Below are 19,193 nucleotides of genomic sequence, written 5' to 3'. Positions count from 1 at the left end.
ATTGTTAAGTCAACAACAGGAGTCACTGTGCACTTACTCCCCATGTAGGATCTCTGTCCTTCAATGTATTATACTATGTGAATTAACGGTATAACTAGTACTCAAACAGTACATTTTGTGTTTCTGTGTGGATGCAAACTGTTGAAACCTTTACTTAATATATACTAAATTGATCTTCTGTATATAAAGAGAATTGAAAATGAATCTTGATGTGAATGGAATGGGAGAGGGAGTGGGAGATGGGAGGAGTGCAGGTGGGAGGAAAGTTATGGGGGGGAAGCCTTTGTAATCCAAAAGATGTACTTTGGAAATCTATATTTATTAAATAAAACTTAAAGAAAATAAAAGAAGGTCAACAAAACACCTGAACACTTGGCTTTACTAAGTGCTATACTGAAAAGTTTTGCTCGAGATCTTATCCAAATGTTCCTCAAATTATGAGATGAATGCCACATGCCTATGGATCCGGGGCCCATGCTTGCTGGCGAGATAATGGATACAGAGGACATTTGTACAGGGGGTTGAGTGTGTGTGTGTTTGTGAAGGGGGAACAGGGTAGTTTCTCTGTGACAAAAGGTAACATAGTATCCAGGAAAAACTTCCCTGAAAGATACAATTGGCTATGTCACCTCAGACAAGTACTTGACCTTTCTTTGTCCACATTCTTTCTATTCTGAAATTAAAGGATTGGACAGAATGATTTCCTAACCCCCTATAGCTTTCTCTTCTTTGAATTAAAGGATTTTCAAATAAGCACCTGCAAATCATATTTGACCACAAAACAGTTTAAAATAGTCATTTGTATTAGATTCGAGAAGAAGAGATGGAAAACCCAAATTAGAAAAATTTACAAAAAGATACAGGGATATAGGGCAGTGGTTTTTTAAGTCTCCCACCCCAGCAGCACCTGGGAGTTTCTTAGAAATGCAACTCTTTAGTGCCCACCTCAGAGCTATTGAACCAGAAATTCTTCCAAGGGGATAATCTGTGGTTTAAGGAGATTTCTAAGTGATTCCAATGCAAGCTAAAATTTGGGGAATTATGCAAGAAATCACAAGAAGGAAGCACTCGGGCTTAACAACAGCTCTTACCACTGTTAGGCCCAAAGGGACAATGGGACAGAGTCATTAGAAAGATCTGGAAGGAGAAGGTTGCCTAACGTGAGTTATGACTTTAATTAAATCAAATACTCGCTGGGGACTCAGAGAACAGTGTCTTTTTTTGATATCCAGCAGACTCCCTATTGGTCAACAAACTGAATCCAAGGGATAAGACAGCCTCTTCCTCTAGACTTTACTGGTCCAGGTTCCAGAGAGAGAGAGAGGTGGTTGGAGAAGAGTAGAGAGAACTTACAATGATACAAAGAAGACACCATACACGCCATATTTCTACAAAGTCAGAGGTTAGACCACAGGTCTCCCAATTCCCACCAGCTTTAAGCTTTAAGCGTTAAGTTTCTTAATGATTCTTCACCCATTGAGCTGTTGCAAATCATATTTTAATCACAAACCAGCCTCGACTATTTTCAACGAATCACTTAGAGATGAGTTTCTTTTAAAGACCCATCATCTTTTCCATGACTAAGACACTGTGATCACTGAAGAGACTCTGACAACAGAAATATGATCCTGGATTTTGTGAGCTGGTGTTGCTTGGTGGCCAGAATTTATTTGCCATCACTTTGTCTTACAAAAAGGGAGGTGATATCAGTAATTCAACACAAGAGTGTGTTAAAAGCTGCATCTCAGCTTATTTTTTTTTTAAAGATGTATTTATTTGAAAGGCAGAGTAACAGAGAGAGAGGAGAAGGAGGAGACACACACACATACACACACACACAGAGAATCTCTTCCATCTGCTGCTTCAGTCTCCAAATGGCCACAAGGCACAGCTGGGCTAGGCTGAAGCCAAGAGCCAGGAACTTTATCCAGGTCTCCCATTTGGGTGGCAGCAGCCCAGGCACTTGGATCAGGTTCCACTGCCTTCCTAGACACATTAGCAAGAAGCTGGATTAGTAGTGGAGTAGCTCACTCCAGTAGGGACTCAAACTGGAGCTCTGAGATGGGCTACTGGCATTTCAAGCAGCAGTTTAACTTGTGGTGCCATAACGTCAGCCCTTTAGCTTGTTTTTTTACACTCATATACTATCGAATTACAATGGCAGCAAATATTCATAAATTTATGTATTGGTTGCATTGTCATAGAAGTCCATATGGAATTTGACTAAGGCTTACCCTCCTTTTAGTGAAAACACAGCCTTCAGAATTATTGAAAGGGGTCAGCATGGGTGGTCAAAAACAAGCACCATTCCAACTTTCCATCTCAATCTGTATCTTTATGTTCTTTTTTTGCTTTTGTTTTTAAGATTTATTTATTTCATTGAAAGGCAGGGTTCCAGAGAGAGAAGGAGAGAGAGAGAGAGGCAGAGATCAATCTTCCATTCACTGGCTCACTCCCCAGATGGCTGCAACAGTCAGGGCTGGGCTAAGCTGATGCCAGGAGCTTCATCTGGGTCTCCCATGTGGATGCAGGGGCCCAAGTACTTGGGCCATCTTCTGCTGCTTTCCTAGGCACATCAGCAGGAAGCTGGATTGGAAGTGAGGCAGCCGAGATTTGAACCAGTGTCCATCTGGGATGCTGCTAAGACACAGTGCAGGCCCTAAAGTGACTTTAAAAAAATTCTTTTAATTGCTAACTCATTTTTATTTACCTAAAATCTGCACTTGAAAGAAAGGACTGTTAATAAGTTGCATTTCTGCTATATACATTTTGTCTCTAAAGCAGTATGAATTTATGTTCTCTGCAATACAATGTATCCTCTCTACCTATAACTACTTTCAAATGGAAGAGTTAAGGGATGGGCGTTATGGCACAAGGAGTTCCGCTGAGCTTGAGATGCTTGCATGCCATATCTGAGCATGGGTTTGAGTCCTGGCTCTCTGCTTCCAATCCAGCTCCAGGCTAATGCACCTGGTAAGACAGCAGTTGATGGTCCAAGTTCCTGGGTCCCTGCCACCTACAGGGAGACCTGGGTGGAGTTCTTGGTTTCTGGCTTTGGCCTAGGCCAGCCCCAGCTTTGCAGGCATTTGGGAAGTGAACCAGGGGACAGAAGTCACTCTCTCTCTCTCTCTGTCTCCTCCTCCTTTCTCTGTAACTCTGCCTTTCAAATAAATAAATTTGTTTTAGTTTTTAAATTTTTATTAACATAAAGAGCACAGATCTCATGTATTTCACAGGTACAATTCAAAAAGGTTTATTTATTTATTTGAAAGGCAGAGTTTACAGAGAGAGAGTAAGAGAGAGAGAAAGGTCGTCCATCTGCTGGTCCACTCCCCAAATGACTGCAATGGCTGGAGCTGGGATGGTCACAAGCCAGGAGCCAGGAGCTTCTTCCAGGTCTCCCATGTGGATGTGGAGCCCAAGGACTTGGGTCATCTTCTATTGCTTTTCCCAGGCCATTGGCAGGGAGCTAGATCAGAAGCGGAGTGGTTGGGATTCTAACCAGTGCCCATGTGAGATGCCGACACTGATGGTGACAGCTTAAACTGTTGCACCACAACACTGGCCCCTCCTTTGCTTTTAAGTAGCAAGCTATTGAAGACTAAGCTTTGTGTCTCTGCTAAAATCACATTTTCTCGGTAGGAGATGTGGATGCCAGTAGATGAAGTGAGGATGTGAGGGTACTTCAAGAAGTCCATTGGTGGGGTAGGCATTTGACCTAGCTGCCAAGATGCCCATGTCTCCTGTGGGAGTGCCTGGGTTCCAATGCGCAGGTCTGACTCCTGACTCCCGACTCCCGCTAATGCAGAACCATGGGAGGTGGTGGTGACAGCTCAGGTGATTGGGTTCCTGCCGCCTGTGGGAGGGACTGGGATTTTGTTCTCGGCTGCTTGCTGATGGTCATTTAGCAAGTGAACCAACGGATGGGCGCCTGCTCTCTGTCTTCCTCTCTCTGCCTCTCAAATACACAAATATTCTTAAAAGTTTATGACAAAATGGAATTAAAAGATAAGTTTCTTTTTGTGCAAAAATGTTTGAAATCTATGCAGTGTTATTTTCATAGTACACAATTTCTGTGAACTCTATTTATTTTTAAAGATTTTATTTATTTATTTGAGAGGTAGAGTTGCGGACAGTGAGAAGGAGAGACAGAGAGAAAGGTCTTCCTTCTGCTGGTTCACTCCCCAATTGGCTGCAATGGCTGGAGCTGCGCCAATTAGAAGCCAGGAGCTTCTTCCGGGTCTGACATATGGGTGCAGTGGCCCAAGGATTTAGGCCATCTTCTACTGCTTTCCCAGGCCACAGCAGAGAGCTGGATTGGAAGTGGAACAGCCGGGACTAGAACTGGCTAGTTCTACGGGATGTCTAGCGCCACAGGCAGAGGATTAACCTACTGCAACACAGCACCGGCCCCCTGTGAATTCTTTAAAAACATCTTGTATTCTAGCAACTGGAAGACAAACAGGTGCTTGTGTGGGAGCTTCTGGAAACACATGTGCAGACATGGAAGCCGTGGGAGAGAGGGGTTTTGGAGATAGTGGCTGATACTGGAGAGCCCGGGTGCCAGGACCACGGAGCAGTCGGAGAAGCCATCACAGGTACGACCTTCCTGCAGGGGAGTGCAGAATCCATTGTGAGGACACCCTGCAGATGAGTCTGACTTCCTCACTGGTACAACTCTGAGAAGATAATTTCCCTCCTTCTCTCAGTGGGGTGTATGCCTAGCATCTGCTTAACACCTACCGTGTGTTAAAGCAGACCTCGTAATGATACTGCAGGGTGGATTTCACTATTCCCATTTTACAAATGAGGCAAGTTAATTTCCAATAGTCCAAGTAAAGCTTAAAACTCAAGTGTACCCAGTTCCAAAGCCCATATTCTCTCCAGTGTGCTTTGCTTCATTTCCATCTCAGCTAATCAGTTTTATTGAGCTCCTTTCTGTGTTAATAGAAGCAAATAATCTTCTAGGGGAAGATAATACATATTCATATATATATTCCCAAGCATTCCCACAAATATAAAGGGGTGAGAATAAGTATTATTCTTGTCAGAAAGTGAAGGGAGGGGTTCTGGGGTTTGGTGTAGCAGTTAAAACACTGCATGGGATGCCCGCATCCCATACCAGAGTGCCTGGGTTCAAGCCCTGGCTCTGCTTCCAATTCCAGCTTCCTGCTAAAGCGCACTCTGGGAGGCGGCAGGTGGTGGCTCAAATACTTGAGTCCTTGCCAAGTGTGTAGGAGACCCAGAGAGAGTTCTGGGTTCCTGGCTTTCGCCTGACCCAGTTGTGGATATTTGGAGAGTGAAACATTGGATGGAAGATCTCTCTGGTCTATCTCTGTTTCTCTCTTTCTCTGTCTCTCTGCCTTTTAAGTAAATAATAATAAATACATTAAAATAAAGCAACTATACATTGGAAATTTATTTTTACTAAATACAAAATTTAAAAAAAAATAAATGAAGCAGAGACAGTAATTTCAGCTAAGTAGAGGAGATGGATTCAAGAAGATTGTAAAGGAGGGCAGGGTTCAAAAGGAAGAGGCTGGAGATGCTTCAGCAGATGATGGATTGAAAGCAGAATTCCAGGAAGGCAAAACTTGCAAGAGAGGGCAGGATACACAGTACAGAGAGAACCTGGAGGGAAGACATCTATTTGGAAGTTGTTCCATCAAAAATGCACGCATTGATCAGATCCATGCATGCATTGGGACCCTTCTTTTCCCTGGCTCTGGCCCAGGCAGTCACATGGCAAGGGTAGAAAGAACACTGGCGATACTGTCATTAGGAGCATGCACAGTGCACAGTGACAGTATCTTGTACATGTAAGCTGGGTAAGCTGGTCACACACAGTTGTTCCTCTTGGCCATGATCTTGCACAAGGTACCCGCTAGTGCCCTTACCCCAGCCTGCACAAGCCATTGGAACTCTGTTTTTGCTTATACTTGTCTAGCACATGTTCTGGATTTAGATTCCAAAGAAGAGATTGGGATCAAGTTGTATTTCCTCTGATTTCATCCCCCTAAAAATACCACCCTTAACACTTGTTCATTTAGACAAATTTCTGGCTCTGTATCTCTGTCTAGAATCATTGATTTCCTCTGTGCTGTCCACTGATAACCCCTTCCTCCCTGTTCTGGCTCTGAACACATTCAGGTTTTCTTAAGTCTAAGGCTGTTTTCCCCTTTCTGATCGCCTCTTACATGACCACACCTACTCTCTGACTACTCAGACCTTTTACTTCTTACAACCTCTGTCACCTGTAGAATTAGATATACAGTAACCTTGATTTCTGCTGAACATTCATAGAAACCAGAAGTGGATTTTTAAGTATTCTCAACGTACTTAAGAAAAAAATTTTAATCTACTTTGCTGACCCTACATATGATTCAGCAGAAATGCCACAAAATTGTCTTAATTTTTTTTTTTTTGGTCTTAAATATTTTCCCAGGAATTAGAAGGTGTCTTTCATTGCAAAAGAACTAACAACCATTTAAAAAAAAATCTCTCATCCAACTTAACAATTCCCTAAGTGTTTTTAAGACGGACACTTTGGCCATCTGTCATGTTTGACTGTCCAGTATCCAATCCCATCCCTATTTAGGGAGAGTCCCCCTCCCTCATTATAGGAGCCTTATGAGAAACAGCCATCTCTACGGGTGGCAGGAACCCCTTCAGAGCATCTGGGAAGGTTTTCTGGATTTCCCTATGAGAACCCCCAGCAGCCGTCTTCAAGGCTAGGGAGCTGGTTGGTACCACTGATGATGCCCCAGGGGCAAGCTCTGCCCTGAAGAGAGCTGGATGATTCCCAGGTGAGGGTGGAGAGGCAGACTTCCTCACCTCTCCCCCTCGTCACTCCAGAGACCGTGATGCCAACAGCACGTGGAAATCCATGTCCATACAGTGTACCACAGGCCTGTCCTGGTGGTTCGCAAGTGTTGCCTTTTACCCAGGAAAATCAGAATAAAGGCAGATTCACTCTAGTACATCTCCCTAAAGGGTTAGCTGACTAAACTGAAGCAAAACAGACAGGAAAATGCTATTTATATGAAGAAAACAAAACTAAAAGTGCCATTGCAATCCAGTACTTCAGCTGCTCCTATTAAATGACATTCTGGTTGTTGTATTTGCATTCACACCCCTTCCTTCCTTCCTTCCTTCCTTCCTTCCTTCCTTCCTTTTTTTTTTATTTTTTTTATTTTTTTTATTTTTTTTTATTTTTGACAGGCAGAGTGGACAGTGAGAGAGAGAGACAGAGAGAAAGGTCTTCCTTTTCCGTTGGTTCATCCCCAACGGCTGCTGTGGCCGGCACGCTGCGCCGATCTGAAGGCAGGAGCCAGGTGCTTCTCCTGGTCTCCCATGGGGTGCAGGGCCCAAGGACTTGGGCCATCCTCCACTGCACTCCCGGGCCACAGCAGAGAGCTGGCCTGGAAGAGGGGCAACCAGGACAGAATCCAGCGCCCTGACTGGGACTAGAACCCAGGGTGCTGGCGCCGCAGGTGGAGGATTAGCCTATTGAGCCGTGGCGCCGGCCCACACCTCTTTCTTTTAGGTAGTAAGACACTGGCATGAAGACTACATGCTGACTTTGCTATTATTTTTATATCATCATATATATTCTTCCTAAAACACATACAAATAGTGGTATTTCTAAGATCGTATTTTAGATGCAGTGGGAGTATTTATGCTTGAATAACATATTGTTCAGATAACTGATTCTAATTTTTTTTCTGATTCTAGATTTTCATATGTTGGCTTTACTTCCTTGAACCATCTGTTTGCTGTTCATTAAGTATTCACGTTGAATCTCTTCTGTCTCCTTTCCCCAAAGTTTTTCTTTCCTTGGTTCTTGAATCAAGCTATTTACTGATTGCAAGTACCTACAAAATATACTAAAATCCTTACGCATCTGTAAAACCACCACCACTCCCTTGCAATGTCACTGTTGCCCTGACAACCTTGGTAAACATTTCTTACTGACTGTCAGAACACTCCACATAGATTCCTCTCTGCTAGGCTTTGCTAGAACACACTAAAAAGAGAGCTTCATAATTCATTATCAGTTCGAACCTCAGTTCAGGATGCACCAAAAGACCTGTGATTATCCACCAGTTCTAAGATGAGTCATTAATTAATCATTTATTCATGCCTACTGTGTGCTAGCAGAGCCTAGGCCCCTGCGGAGCACAAAGAAGAGCAAGAAGGCACGGTGCTTGCCCTCATTTCCTCGTGGTCTAGGATGGAAAAGCCAATTACACGAGCAATTTCTGTAAAGAGTGCTAAATGCCAGTGGGTGGACAAGCCAGCCTTTACTCTGGGAGCCAAATCAATGCACCTCTCCCTCGCCAGTGCTAATGGTCCACAACTGTGTTCTCCTTCGGGACCCAGGCTTTTAAACGATAAGCCTATGGATCAGTTCACAAAATATTTTTGCTTTGTTCATGAGCAGAAAGAAATAAGTGGGCAGATAAACATGCCAGGGTCCAGCTAATGCTGCTACATGCTCATTTATCACTCAGGGAGGAGCACAAGGCCTGCACTGGCAGAGACAGCTGCTTAGGCGGCTCTCCTGTGATTTAAGCCTCGGTCTAAATAAAGCTGTTGGCAAGTTTCTGTCCCCAGGGATGTGGGGAAAGCTAAACAGCCAGCGTCAGGTCACTCTCACCACTGCTATGGGTATCTACACTCATCTTGTGAGCGGCCTGAAGTGCTCCTTGAACCTAAAGCCACAGCAGTAACTCCAGCTCCACACTCATAAGAAGCCTCTTCCTCACTTAGCAGAACCCTACTCGCCCTGCAGAGTCCAGCGCAAGGCCCAGCGCCAGCCACCTGGGCCCAGCGTCCACTTCTGAGGGCATTCACTGCTGTTTGAAGAGATTTAAGCAGAGTAACGGAAGGGTCACGGTGGCTTTTCAGAAGATTGCTCTGCAGTGAGGAGAATGGGCTGATAGAGAATAAACCTGGAGATGACATTGCTTGTTAAGAAATCGCCGGGGTCAGCGGAGGGAGAGAGCATCATGGCTTGGAAGAGGCGGCAGCAGTGAGGTTGAGGAGGGGCACATTTGAAAGCGATTGCAGAGGCGAAATGCACGTAACTCGGGCCACGATTTGATGTGGGTGCAGAGACAAGGATGGGAAGCGGTCAGGAATACGTATCAGCTTCTGTCCCAGACAAGTGCACTGATGACACACCGTTCCCCGCGCTAATGGAGGACCCAGATGTGGGGAAGATGATGAATGCAGCCTCAGACATGTTGAGCGCATGAGAGTCATTCAAGGGAAGATGGCCAGCGGGCAGCTGGACACACAGGTCTGGGGTTCAGAGGAGACACAGGTTTGGGGGTCATCGGTGTATGGACAAGCCAGTGCAGGCATGGGAGGTGGTATGAGATGAATTGTGAATGCCTCCCCAGCTCCCCAGATTCACATGCTGAAGTCCTAACTCCCAGTATCTGAGGGCCTTGTTTGGAGATAGCACATTTGAAGAGGCACTCAAATAAAAGTGAAGTCATTGGGGTGAGCCCTGATCCCTTAGGGCAGGTGTTTTTATCAAAACAGAAAGTGTGGACACAGACACACACAAAGAGAACAGCTCATGAATAGGAGGGCCAAGGTCAGGATGATGATTCTGTAACCAAGAGATGCCAAAGATATGCCAGGAAACCAGGAGAGGGTCGAAGCAAGGAACAGATTTCCTCTCACGTGCCCCACTGGAAGACAATCCTGCTGACACCTTGATCCCGGACTTCTAGGCTTTAGAACTGTGAGAACATACATGGCTGATGTTTAAGCCACTCAGCCTGGGCAGTTTGTTATGGCAACCACAATATAGCAATACAGGAGAGGATGTGATCACACAGAGGGAAAAGGTTGAGAGAGAACGCAGATAATGTGGGCTGAGACTCAATAAATCCAACAACTAAAGGGATACGGACCTTTTTTTTTTAAAAAAAAAAAAAAAAAAAGAACAATTTATTTATTTGAAAGGCAGAGTTACAGAGAAGCAGAGGCAGAAAGAGAAAAGTCTTCCATCCATTGGTTTACTCCCCAGTGGCTACAACAACTGTAACTGGGCCAATCTGAACCCAGGAGCCAGGAGCCAGGAGGTTCTTTTGGGTCTCCCAAGCAGGTGCAGGCGCCCAAGGACTTGGGCCATCTGTTGCTGCTTTCCTAGGCCATAGCAGAGAGCTGGATCAGAAGTGGAGCAGCCAGGACACAAACCATCATCCACAAGGGATGCTGGCACTGTAGGCAGCAGTTTTACCCACTATGCCACAGAGCTGGTTCCTAGACCTATATTTTTAAAAGCATTCAGGGGGAGGGGCCGGCACTGTGGCATAGCAGGTAAAGCCTCCACCTGCAGTGCCGGCATCCCATATGGGCACTGATTCAAGTGCCGGCTGTTCTACTTCCGATCCAGCTCTCTGCTATGGCCTGGGAAAACAGTAGAAGATGGCCCAAGTCCTTGGGCCCCTGCACCCATACCGGAGACCCGGAAGAAGCTTCTGGCTCCTGGCTCCTGGCTGCGGATCAGCACAGCTTTGGTCATTGCAGCCAATTGGGGAGTGAACCAGCAGATGGAAGACCTCTCTCTCTGCCTCTCCTCCTCTCTCTGTGTAACTCTGACTTTCAAATAAATAAATAAGTAAGTAAATAAATAAATAAATCTTTTAAAAAAAGCATTCAGAGTTGGGCATTGAGATGTGGCAGATCAAGCCACCACTGGGGATGCACACATCCCACATCGGAGTGCCTGTTTGAGTCCTGGTTCCTCTGTTTTGGATCCAGCTCCTTCCTTATGTGCCCTGGAAGCAGCAGATGATGGCTGGAGTATTTGAGTTCCTGGCACCCATTTGACAGGTGATCTGGATGGAGTCCCATGCTCCTGGCTGCAACATGGCCAGCCCTGACTGTCAGTCATTGGGGGAGTGAACCAGCCGATGCAAGATCTCTCTCTCTCTCTCTCTCTTTTTCTCTCTTACTCTGCGTTTCAAAGAAGCAAATAAATCATTTAAAAATAGAAAACATCCAAAAAAAAAAAAAACATCAGCAGGTAAAATCCAGAAGATTGTAATAGAATAGAAGCCACAGGAAGAGAACGGCTACGGTGGCCATGGTGCAAAGTGTGACTTTTGTGCAGGGCAGTCATTGCCGACCTGGAAAGAGCTTTGTTGGTGGAAAGGGGAGAAAGCCAGATTCCACTGCTTAACAAAGGGGTGGGATATGAGAACACACGCCGGAAGTACAAAAGCACACAAATGCAAAGACAAAAGTAAATTTTCTCTACAGAAACTTTTGCAAAGACAGAGATTGTGTCCATTTAAGGAGTAGACCAGCCACTCCAAATCTGTTACATGGGAAGTGAGGGCAGACATGAGCGCAAATGGATGAACAGGTGGATGGCTGGCTGGCTGGGTGAGGGATGGAGGGAGAAAATGGAGGAAAAGATGGCAGAGTCAGGTAAGTCTGGGCAATTTTATTGGAAGAAAGATAACATTTTATCACAGCGCACAAAATTCATTTTAAAATGAGGCTTAGCTTTGTGATTTAATAGGAGAACATACAAAACTTTCTTAAGCGCCTTGAAATCTCCCCACCCGGAATCCAGGGAGCTGATTCAGCATGTCTGCCACCTTCCTGATCCCATGGTCGCTGTCAAAATTCAAAAACATCCACACCGTCAGGCTCATTTCTTGGTCAAAGATGAGGAGAAAACAATATTAAAACCCCTGTGTTGTGGGTGTGTTCAGCAAGTGAGAGTAAATCACCTCACGGGAGTACGATATTCACCCATGAGGAGCAAATCACAGAAGCTATGCAACCGTCAGAATGCTCCACGTGCCGTCACTGAGCGTTGAGCAGAATCCTTCTACATTCTTCAAGTAGAGGCAGCTCTGGCAGTGAGCTATACATACTCTCTTCTTGAAGTTCTAAATTTATCTGATGGAGTTAAAGATAATTCTTACGATGTTCACACTGCTTGCAAGATGAATTAAATTTACTACACAGGCCATGACACAGGGTAAGAGGCACTGTTGGCATTACCTTTTGACGGTTCCTCAACTCCATTTCCTCCTGCCACTTCCCTGCTTTAGGCTCCTGCTGGTGCTCTCTTGGGTGACGCACTGCCTCCTGCTCCCTCCCTGCAAGGATTGAAGGGAAGAGCTGCCCTGTGAGGCCAGAGGTCATCCAATGACACAGGAAAACCATCAGTAAACCCTGACTCACACATGTATAGCCCCAGGGGTTAATTTTCTAGTCAACTAGAAACTTCTTTTGGCAAGAGGGGATTTGGCAACCCATATTCATTTGTTCATCTTGAGGAAGGAATCCCCTATGTTCCAGACATTGAACTAAGCTATACAGGCTACAAAGAGTTCAGGCCAAGTTTCTTCCCTCATCCACAGCATTTTGGGGCAAAGTAGCTAGAAAACAGATGAATTATAACCCAACATGGAAAGCAAGTTCTGGGCTTCATGGAAAGAAGGATCTGTAGGACCTTGAGCCTGGAGGGTATGAGGAATAGTAAGATACAGAAGCAGCAACAGCACTTAGGGGCAATCACAGGAAAACAGCCTGGTGGCTGCTGTGGTCGCCACAGCAGTGGACAAACTGGGCTCAGCAGTGATGAGGCTAAGACATAAGGACAATGCCAATCTGACCTATAAAACAAACTTGTGGTTTCAGCTCTGTAAACCTGTAATCAGCTCCGTTCCTCACTCCCTAGGACCCAAACCCTTGGATTCAGAAATTTTATTTCTCTCTACTAACGTGAATAAAAGGTTTGGGGAGTAGGGAAGACATTGACTTACACATTTGTGGTTCCAGCACTCATGCCTAGCACAGGTGATCTGGGGTGGGAGATCTCTCTGGGGCTGAGAAACGGACAGTGAGTCTGGTTCTGAGTTCACGCATGTGTCCAACAAGTATTTGCTGAGCACTTACTATATACAAGGCACTGTCATAGGTGCCATGCAGGCATGGTCTCAGTCCCTGCGAAGCTTAGAGTAAGTGCACAAACACACACACATAGGAATACAGCATGAGCAAGCAAACACATCAGCAAATAATCACAAATTATAAATACCAAGAAGAAAGCAAGAGGGTCTAAGGATGGAGAGTAACAGGGTATGTCTAGCTATATTGTCAGAGAGACTCTATGAGAAGATTTCATGTAAACGGGATTTTAAGAATGAGGAGGAGACCTACAGACAAAACAGCTGGAAAAGTGAGTCAAGTCAGGAAGCAGGAGCAGCATGTGCAAAGACCCCGAGCTGTGAAAGAGTTTGATGTGTGGTAGGAACTCAGTGCAGGTCAGTGTAGGTGGAGTACCATAGACAAAGGAGAGAAGAGCATGAGATAAGATTAAAAAGGAGACAGTTGCCTTATCAATCTTGAGGCTGGATTTCCAAATACAAACATCTATTAGGCAGTTGGAGAAATCTACCAAGAATTTAAGTAATAAAGATAGTACTGGTCATAAAAGTCAGGCTCATCAGCATAAAAGACAAAAAAAAAAAGTTAGGAATTGAAAGTTAGGAATGTACAAGAGTTGCCCAGAAATCCCAGTGAAAAGCAAAACACCAGGGGGAAGAGTCCTGGATGGAGCACTTATCAAAGAAGGGAGAAATGTAGCAAATAAAACAGAGGCGTAGTCACATACAGAAGCTGAATCACCAAGCTGAGGGAATCCAGAAGAGGTTTCCAAAAAGAAATACCACTCAGCCATGCAAATACTGTGAGGAGGTAAAGGAGACTGAAGGGGAAAGAAATGCCCATTGACTATGGCAATAAGGATGTCACAGGTGACTCACGGACGTACTTTCAGTAGGGAGGAGGGGAACAGGTGGGAGGAATAGGAACAGGGGCAAAGGCGCGAGATATTTGAAGAGAGAGAACATGAAGGTTGATTGAGGGCTAGCTCAAATACATGGGAGAGTCCCCGCCTTGATGAGGTCATGCGCTCCCACCAGTGGAACAGTCAAACTGGGCAGACCACATGGGGCAGCTCTTCCGGGCATTAGACAGCTGGTGGTGCAAGCGTGCAATCCCTGAGATACTCTGCCAAGGTCAGCCGCATCATCTCCAGCTCCTGCTTGGATCCTCTTTCCTCACTGTAGTACAGAAACCCAGAATCTGGCTACCACTGAGCAGAAGAGGCAGAGATCAAAGTTTGGGGGAGCTGAAGGAGCTGGAATTTGAGGGGGAGATGGGGGTAGGGGGCTGTGATTTCAGGGGCTGTTACAAGCAAGTTTCCTGCAAGCTCTCTTTTACCAGGCTAGTAGCTGACCACTTATTTCCATCAGATCCTGGGCGTACATTCTGTGAATTCATATTCAAACTTGGAGGTTCAATTCAAGTGTCACCACCCTTTCTTGCACCATTTTCTCTCCTCTATGCACACTGCATTTGTCTACTTACACAGCATTATATTCTGATTTCTGGCTTACTTATTTTCTTCCTGACTGTGAGCTTCTTAATGGTCCCCGCTATGTCTTGGCTATTTTTGTATCTCTGGTCTTGGCACTTGCCAGCTTTTCCTGAACATTTGTCGAGTTGCCTGGCCCTTGAGGAAAATTAAGAAGAATTATGCTGCGCTGTGTTCAATAATTTAATGTGTATATGTCTTATCATCCCCAACCACACACACTCAAGAAATATTTGTTAAATGAATAAATGAACAAGATTAGAAATGCTGTAATTAAGGACAAGGACCAATTTCCACTTGTTTTGAATCTCTTACGCCTCCAAGAAAGAATATTGAGTGCACCTAAATCTTCAGTAAATACTTGTGAGAGTGGATGATTAGCAGGAAAGTCAATAAACTCCAGATGCAATCAAGGGCTGCCTCATATTTGCATCTTTAAGACGTGAACATGGAAGGGACACGGCACCGACAGTTATTTTTGGAGAGCTCATGAGCACAGCATGCCCTGCACTCCAAGGAGCCATCACACTTGAGGGCCAGGCACCCGGGCAGGACTGCTTTGGAAAAATTAAGAACAACTGCTCCCTGAGTTTTCCCCTTTTGGAAGGAGAGCATTAACAGACCTGCTGAGTTGCTCTGATCAGCAGGTGCACGGAATAGAGTTAGGTCTCAGGAGTTGTTTTTCTCTTTTTTTTGGGGGGGGTAAATATTAGTATGGTAATTACATAATTTATTGTGTGTCTGGATTCATGGGGGGGGTGTTACATCAAAGGGAAATATCTGAGGCTTGACGTTGACAAAGGTGGAGTCTTGCTGATGGCAGAGGGAGGGGCTGTCCTAGGCTCCCTTGAGAAGACAGCAGTGTGCCCTGCCCTGAGGCCCCTCCCCCTCCTCAACAATGGCCACTCTCAGTCACAAGCTCCAGAGTCTCTCCTTCCTCCTGGAGTCCCAGTTGCTCCCATGGTATTTCTTTCTTTCTTTTTTTTTTTTTTTTTTTTTGACAGGCAGAGTGGACAGTGAGAGAGAGACAGAGAGAAAGGTCTTCCTTTTTGCCGTTGGTTCACCCTCCAATGGCCGCCGCGGTAGGCACGCTGCGGCCGGCGCACCACGCTGATCTGATGGCAGGAGCCAGGTGCTTATCCTGGTCTCCCATGGGGTGCAGGGCCCAAGCACTTGGACCATCCTCCACTGCACTCCCTGGCCACAGCAGAGAGCTGGCCTGGAAGAGGGGCAACCGGGACAGGATCGGTGCCCCGACCGGGACTAGAACCCGGTGTGCCGGCGCCGCAAGGCGGAGGATTAGCCTATTGAGCCATGGCGCCGGCAGCTCCCATGGAATTTCTAAGTCTCTCAGTAACTTGTGATAGCATTCACTAAGAAGTATTTATTTTTAAAAAGCCTTTCAACTTTTTAAATTGTATCTATTTATAAGAAAGAGAGGGAGGGGGACAGAGAGATAGGAAGAGATCTCATTCACATCTACTGGTTCACTCCCCAAATGTCTACAACAGCCAAGGCTAGGTCAGGATGAAAACCAGAGCTCAGAACTCAATCCAAGTCTCCCACATGGGTGGCAGGAGCCCAATTGCTTGAGCCACCACCATTGACAAGCATGGAGCTGGAGTCAGAAGAACCAAGACTTCAACCCAGGGACTCTCATATGAGACACGAGTGTCTGAACCACTGAGTTAAATGCCCATCCCTATGTCTTTCTTAAATGTATTTATTTATTTATGATAGAGAGAGAGGGAGAGAGAGAGACTTGCTTGCATCTGCTTATCACTCCCCAAATGCATACAATGGTTGGCACTGGGCAGAGCTGAGTCTGGCAGTTGGGAGTACAATCCAGGTCTCCCAAGAAGGTGGCAGGAACCCAATGACTTGAGCCATCCCTGCTGCCTCCTAGGGTCTGCAGGATGTTGGAGTCAGGAGCCAGAGCTGGGAGTTGAACCAGGCATTTGAATGCAGGACCCCAGCATTCCAAGCAATGGTTTGACCCCTGAGTCAGTTGCCTGCTGTTCTAAAGCAGTAGCAATCAGAACAAACTTTGTCTATCTGAGATTTAGCACAAATTCCTTTCTCAGAAGATGCTGCAGCCAAACTTCCAAAGATTTTGAAGGTGCAGACTTCCTGCGTGGGATTCTTAGAACTTAAAACGGCCCAGACCTGGGAGTCGGGTGACCTAGGACGGGCGTCAGGTCCTACTCTGACTGGTGCTACAGTTGAGCAGTTATCTTTTCTCTGCTCCCTCAGCCTCTTCATTGGCAAAGAGAAAGGTAGGATCTACTTAGTAAGGTTGTAAGGCTTAGATTACACAACACATGGGTATTTCAAAGAGTTCATGGAAAAAATAGAACTAAAAGATGTTTCTTTTGGTGCAATTTTTGAAATCTATACATAGACTTTTTTTTTATAATACATTCCTTCTGTGAACATTTTGAAGACACCTTGCATAGCTTGTTAGGATTCTATTGGCAGAACAATATAGCACCTAGACTGGCACATTTCATCAACATTTACTGCTTGAGTTTGGCTTAAATTAAACACATATACCATAGGCAGTCTCTGATTTATAGACTGGATTTTTTTAACTCTATGGCATTTCCTCATATAAATAAAGTTATATATTGTGATGTGACTGCAGTTTGGTACTAAAATCCTAGTTAGTGCTTATCATTGCTAAAATATTATACATTTGCAACAGGGAGGCAAACAAAATAAAATCAGTCATTAAGCAAAATGAGAACACATTGAATAAAAAGAGTTTTAAATTTATCTTGAAAGTTATAGTTGTAGAAAAGTAGATTGAATTTAAGGAGGAGGACGCCACTGTCTGGAGCAGATCCTCAGGGAAGTTTTTGCAGATTTCCCAAAGACTCCCAGTGTCAGTGCCCTGGGTTTTCACTCTGTTGCATTTCCCACCTTACCCTAGGACTGCCTCCTTTGATACAGGGAGCCTCCCAGCATCCATCTTTTGTTTATCTGTGATAACAAACATTGCTTTCAGCTCATAAATGCCAGAGTTGAGTAAAGTGATAAAAAGGATGAATGGGAGCCGGCGCCGCGGCTCACTAGGCTAATCCTCCGCCTGGCGGCGCCGGCACACCAGGTTCTAGTCCCGGTCGGGGCGCCGGATTCTGTCCCGGTTGCCCCTCTTCCAGGCCAGCTCTCTGCTGTGGCCCGGGAGTGCAGTGGAGGATGGCCCGGGTGCTTGGGCCCTGCACCCCATGGGAGACCAGGAGAAGCGCCTGGCTCCTGCCATCGGATCAGCGCGGTGCGCCGGCCGCAGCGCGCTACCGCGGCGGCCATTGGAGGGTGAACCAACGGCAAAGGAAGACCTTTCTCTCTGTCTCTCTCTCACTGTCCACTCTGCCTGTCCAAAAAAAAAGAAAAAAAAAAAAAGGATGAACGGGAGAGAAACAAAACAAAAGCAGATGTCTGTGAGAACTAAGCACATCTTTAAAAAGAATCAGAGAAGTCAAATGATTAAAAGTAGATGTGTGTGAGCCTCTGACAATTCTACTTCGGGCGACCATTTTAATAAGAGGAGCTGTCACAGCAAGAAAAAGGGGCCGGTGAGCTCCCTCTCGCTCTGGGCGAGATGAGTGAGAAGTTTCAGACCAGAAGCACCCGACAACGACTTCCTGGTGACAGATCAGTTGTGAGAGAGTGTGGTGCCTGTTCCAAATGGGCACGGAAGAGCAGTTTGGAACACAACACCAAGAGAAGGCTGTGTGGCCTTGGGCAGTTACCTAAACTTTCTAGATTTTTCTCATCCCTAAAATGAGAAGATGGGACTAGACACTCCATGGGAAATTGCCGTCTAAAAAGTGTATATTTTATGAGGCCCTTGTTTCTAGTAGAGTGTGGTCTAATTCTCTCTTCTCCCATCCAAGTACTAACCAGGCCCGACCCTGCTTAGCTTCCGAGATCAGACGAGATCGGGCGCGTTCAGGGTGGTATGGCCGTAGACAAGTCTAATTCTCTCTTCTGCACGGACGTTGCATGGCAACCCAGGGCCTCTGTGTTTTGCAAAGACAGTGTCGGTATTAGATAACTTGATGGAGCCTCAGATTCCTGAGGACAGTTCATAGATTAGATGTCCATGCAGAGAAACGCTACAGTGGACATTTCACATTCTCTGCACTTATTCTTTTTTTTTTTTAATTTTTTATTTTTTGACAGGCAGAGTTAGACAGTAAGAGAGAGACAGAGAAAAAGGTCTTCCTTCCTTTGGTTCACCCCCGAAATGGCCGCCACCGCCGGTGTGCTGCGCCGATCTGAAGCCAGGAGCCAGGTGCTTCTTCCTGGTCTCCCATGCGGGTGCAGGGCCCAGGGACTTGGGCCATCCTCCACTGCCTTCCCGGGCCACAGCAGAGAGCTGGACTGGAAGAGGAGCAGCCGGGACAGAACTGGTGCCCCAACCGGGACTAGAACCAGAGTACCAGTGCTGCAGGAGGAGGATTAGCCTAGTGAGCCGAGGTGCTGGCCTGCACTTATTCTTAAAATAGAAAACGTATCTGGCAGAGTTACCCCATCAAAGACACCTTTCCCATGCATGTAACACGTTTGTTCATCCTTTCTCTCGACAAGCACTCACTCAACGCCCTGCCACGCTGAGATCCCGGGAAAACAACCGTGAATACAAATCTTGGCCCTCACAGAGACAAAAGACTTTAGGGAAATACAGACCAGAGAATGGGCAAGTGTGGTGGGATGCCTGAGCGCTGTGGTAAGGCAGTGGAGAGGGTCTGAGTGAACCATCTAGCCA

The 19,193-nt window shown here is 45.7% G+C and overlaps 2 protein-coding genes across 2 annotated transcripts in view; both read right to left on the bottom strand.

Moving 5' to 3' along the window:
- Nucleotides 1-19,193, bottom strand: part of SLC35F4 (solute carrier family 35 member F4) — a 246,883-nt gene that overhangs the window by 35,759 nt on the left and 191,931 nt on the right. The gene's annotated exons all lie outside the window — the stretch shown is intronic.
- Nucleotides 9,137-19,193, bottom strand: part of LOC133769701 (actin-related protein 2-like) — a 57,140-nt gene continuing 47,083 nt past the window's right edge. Inside the window, 1 exon segment of the mRNA XM_062204892.1 lies at nt 9,137-9,306. Coding sequence (XP_062060876.1) covers nt 9,137-9,306 — 170 coding nt within the window.

The sequence above is a fragment of the Lepus europaeus genome, chromosome 11 (genome assembly GCF_033115175.1).
Source record: "Lepus europaeus isolate LE1 chromosome 11, mLepTim1.pri, whole genome shotgun sequence".
NCBI classification, from domain to species: Eukaryota; Metazoa; Chordata; class Mammalia; order Lagomorpha; family Leporidae; genus Lepus; species Lepus europaeus.
This window is presented reverse-complemented; position numbering and strand designations above follow the sequence as displayed.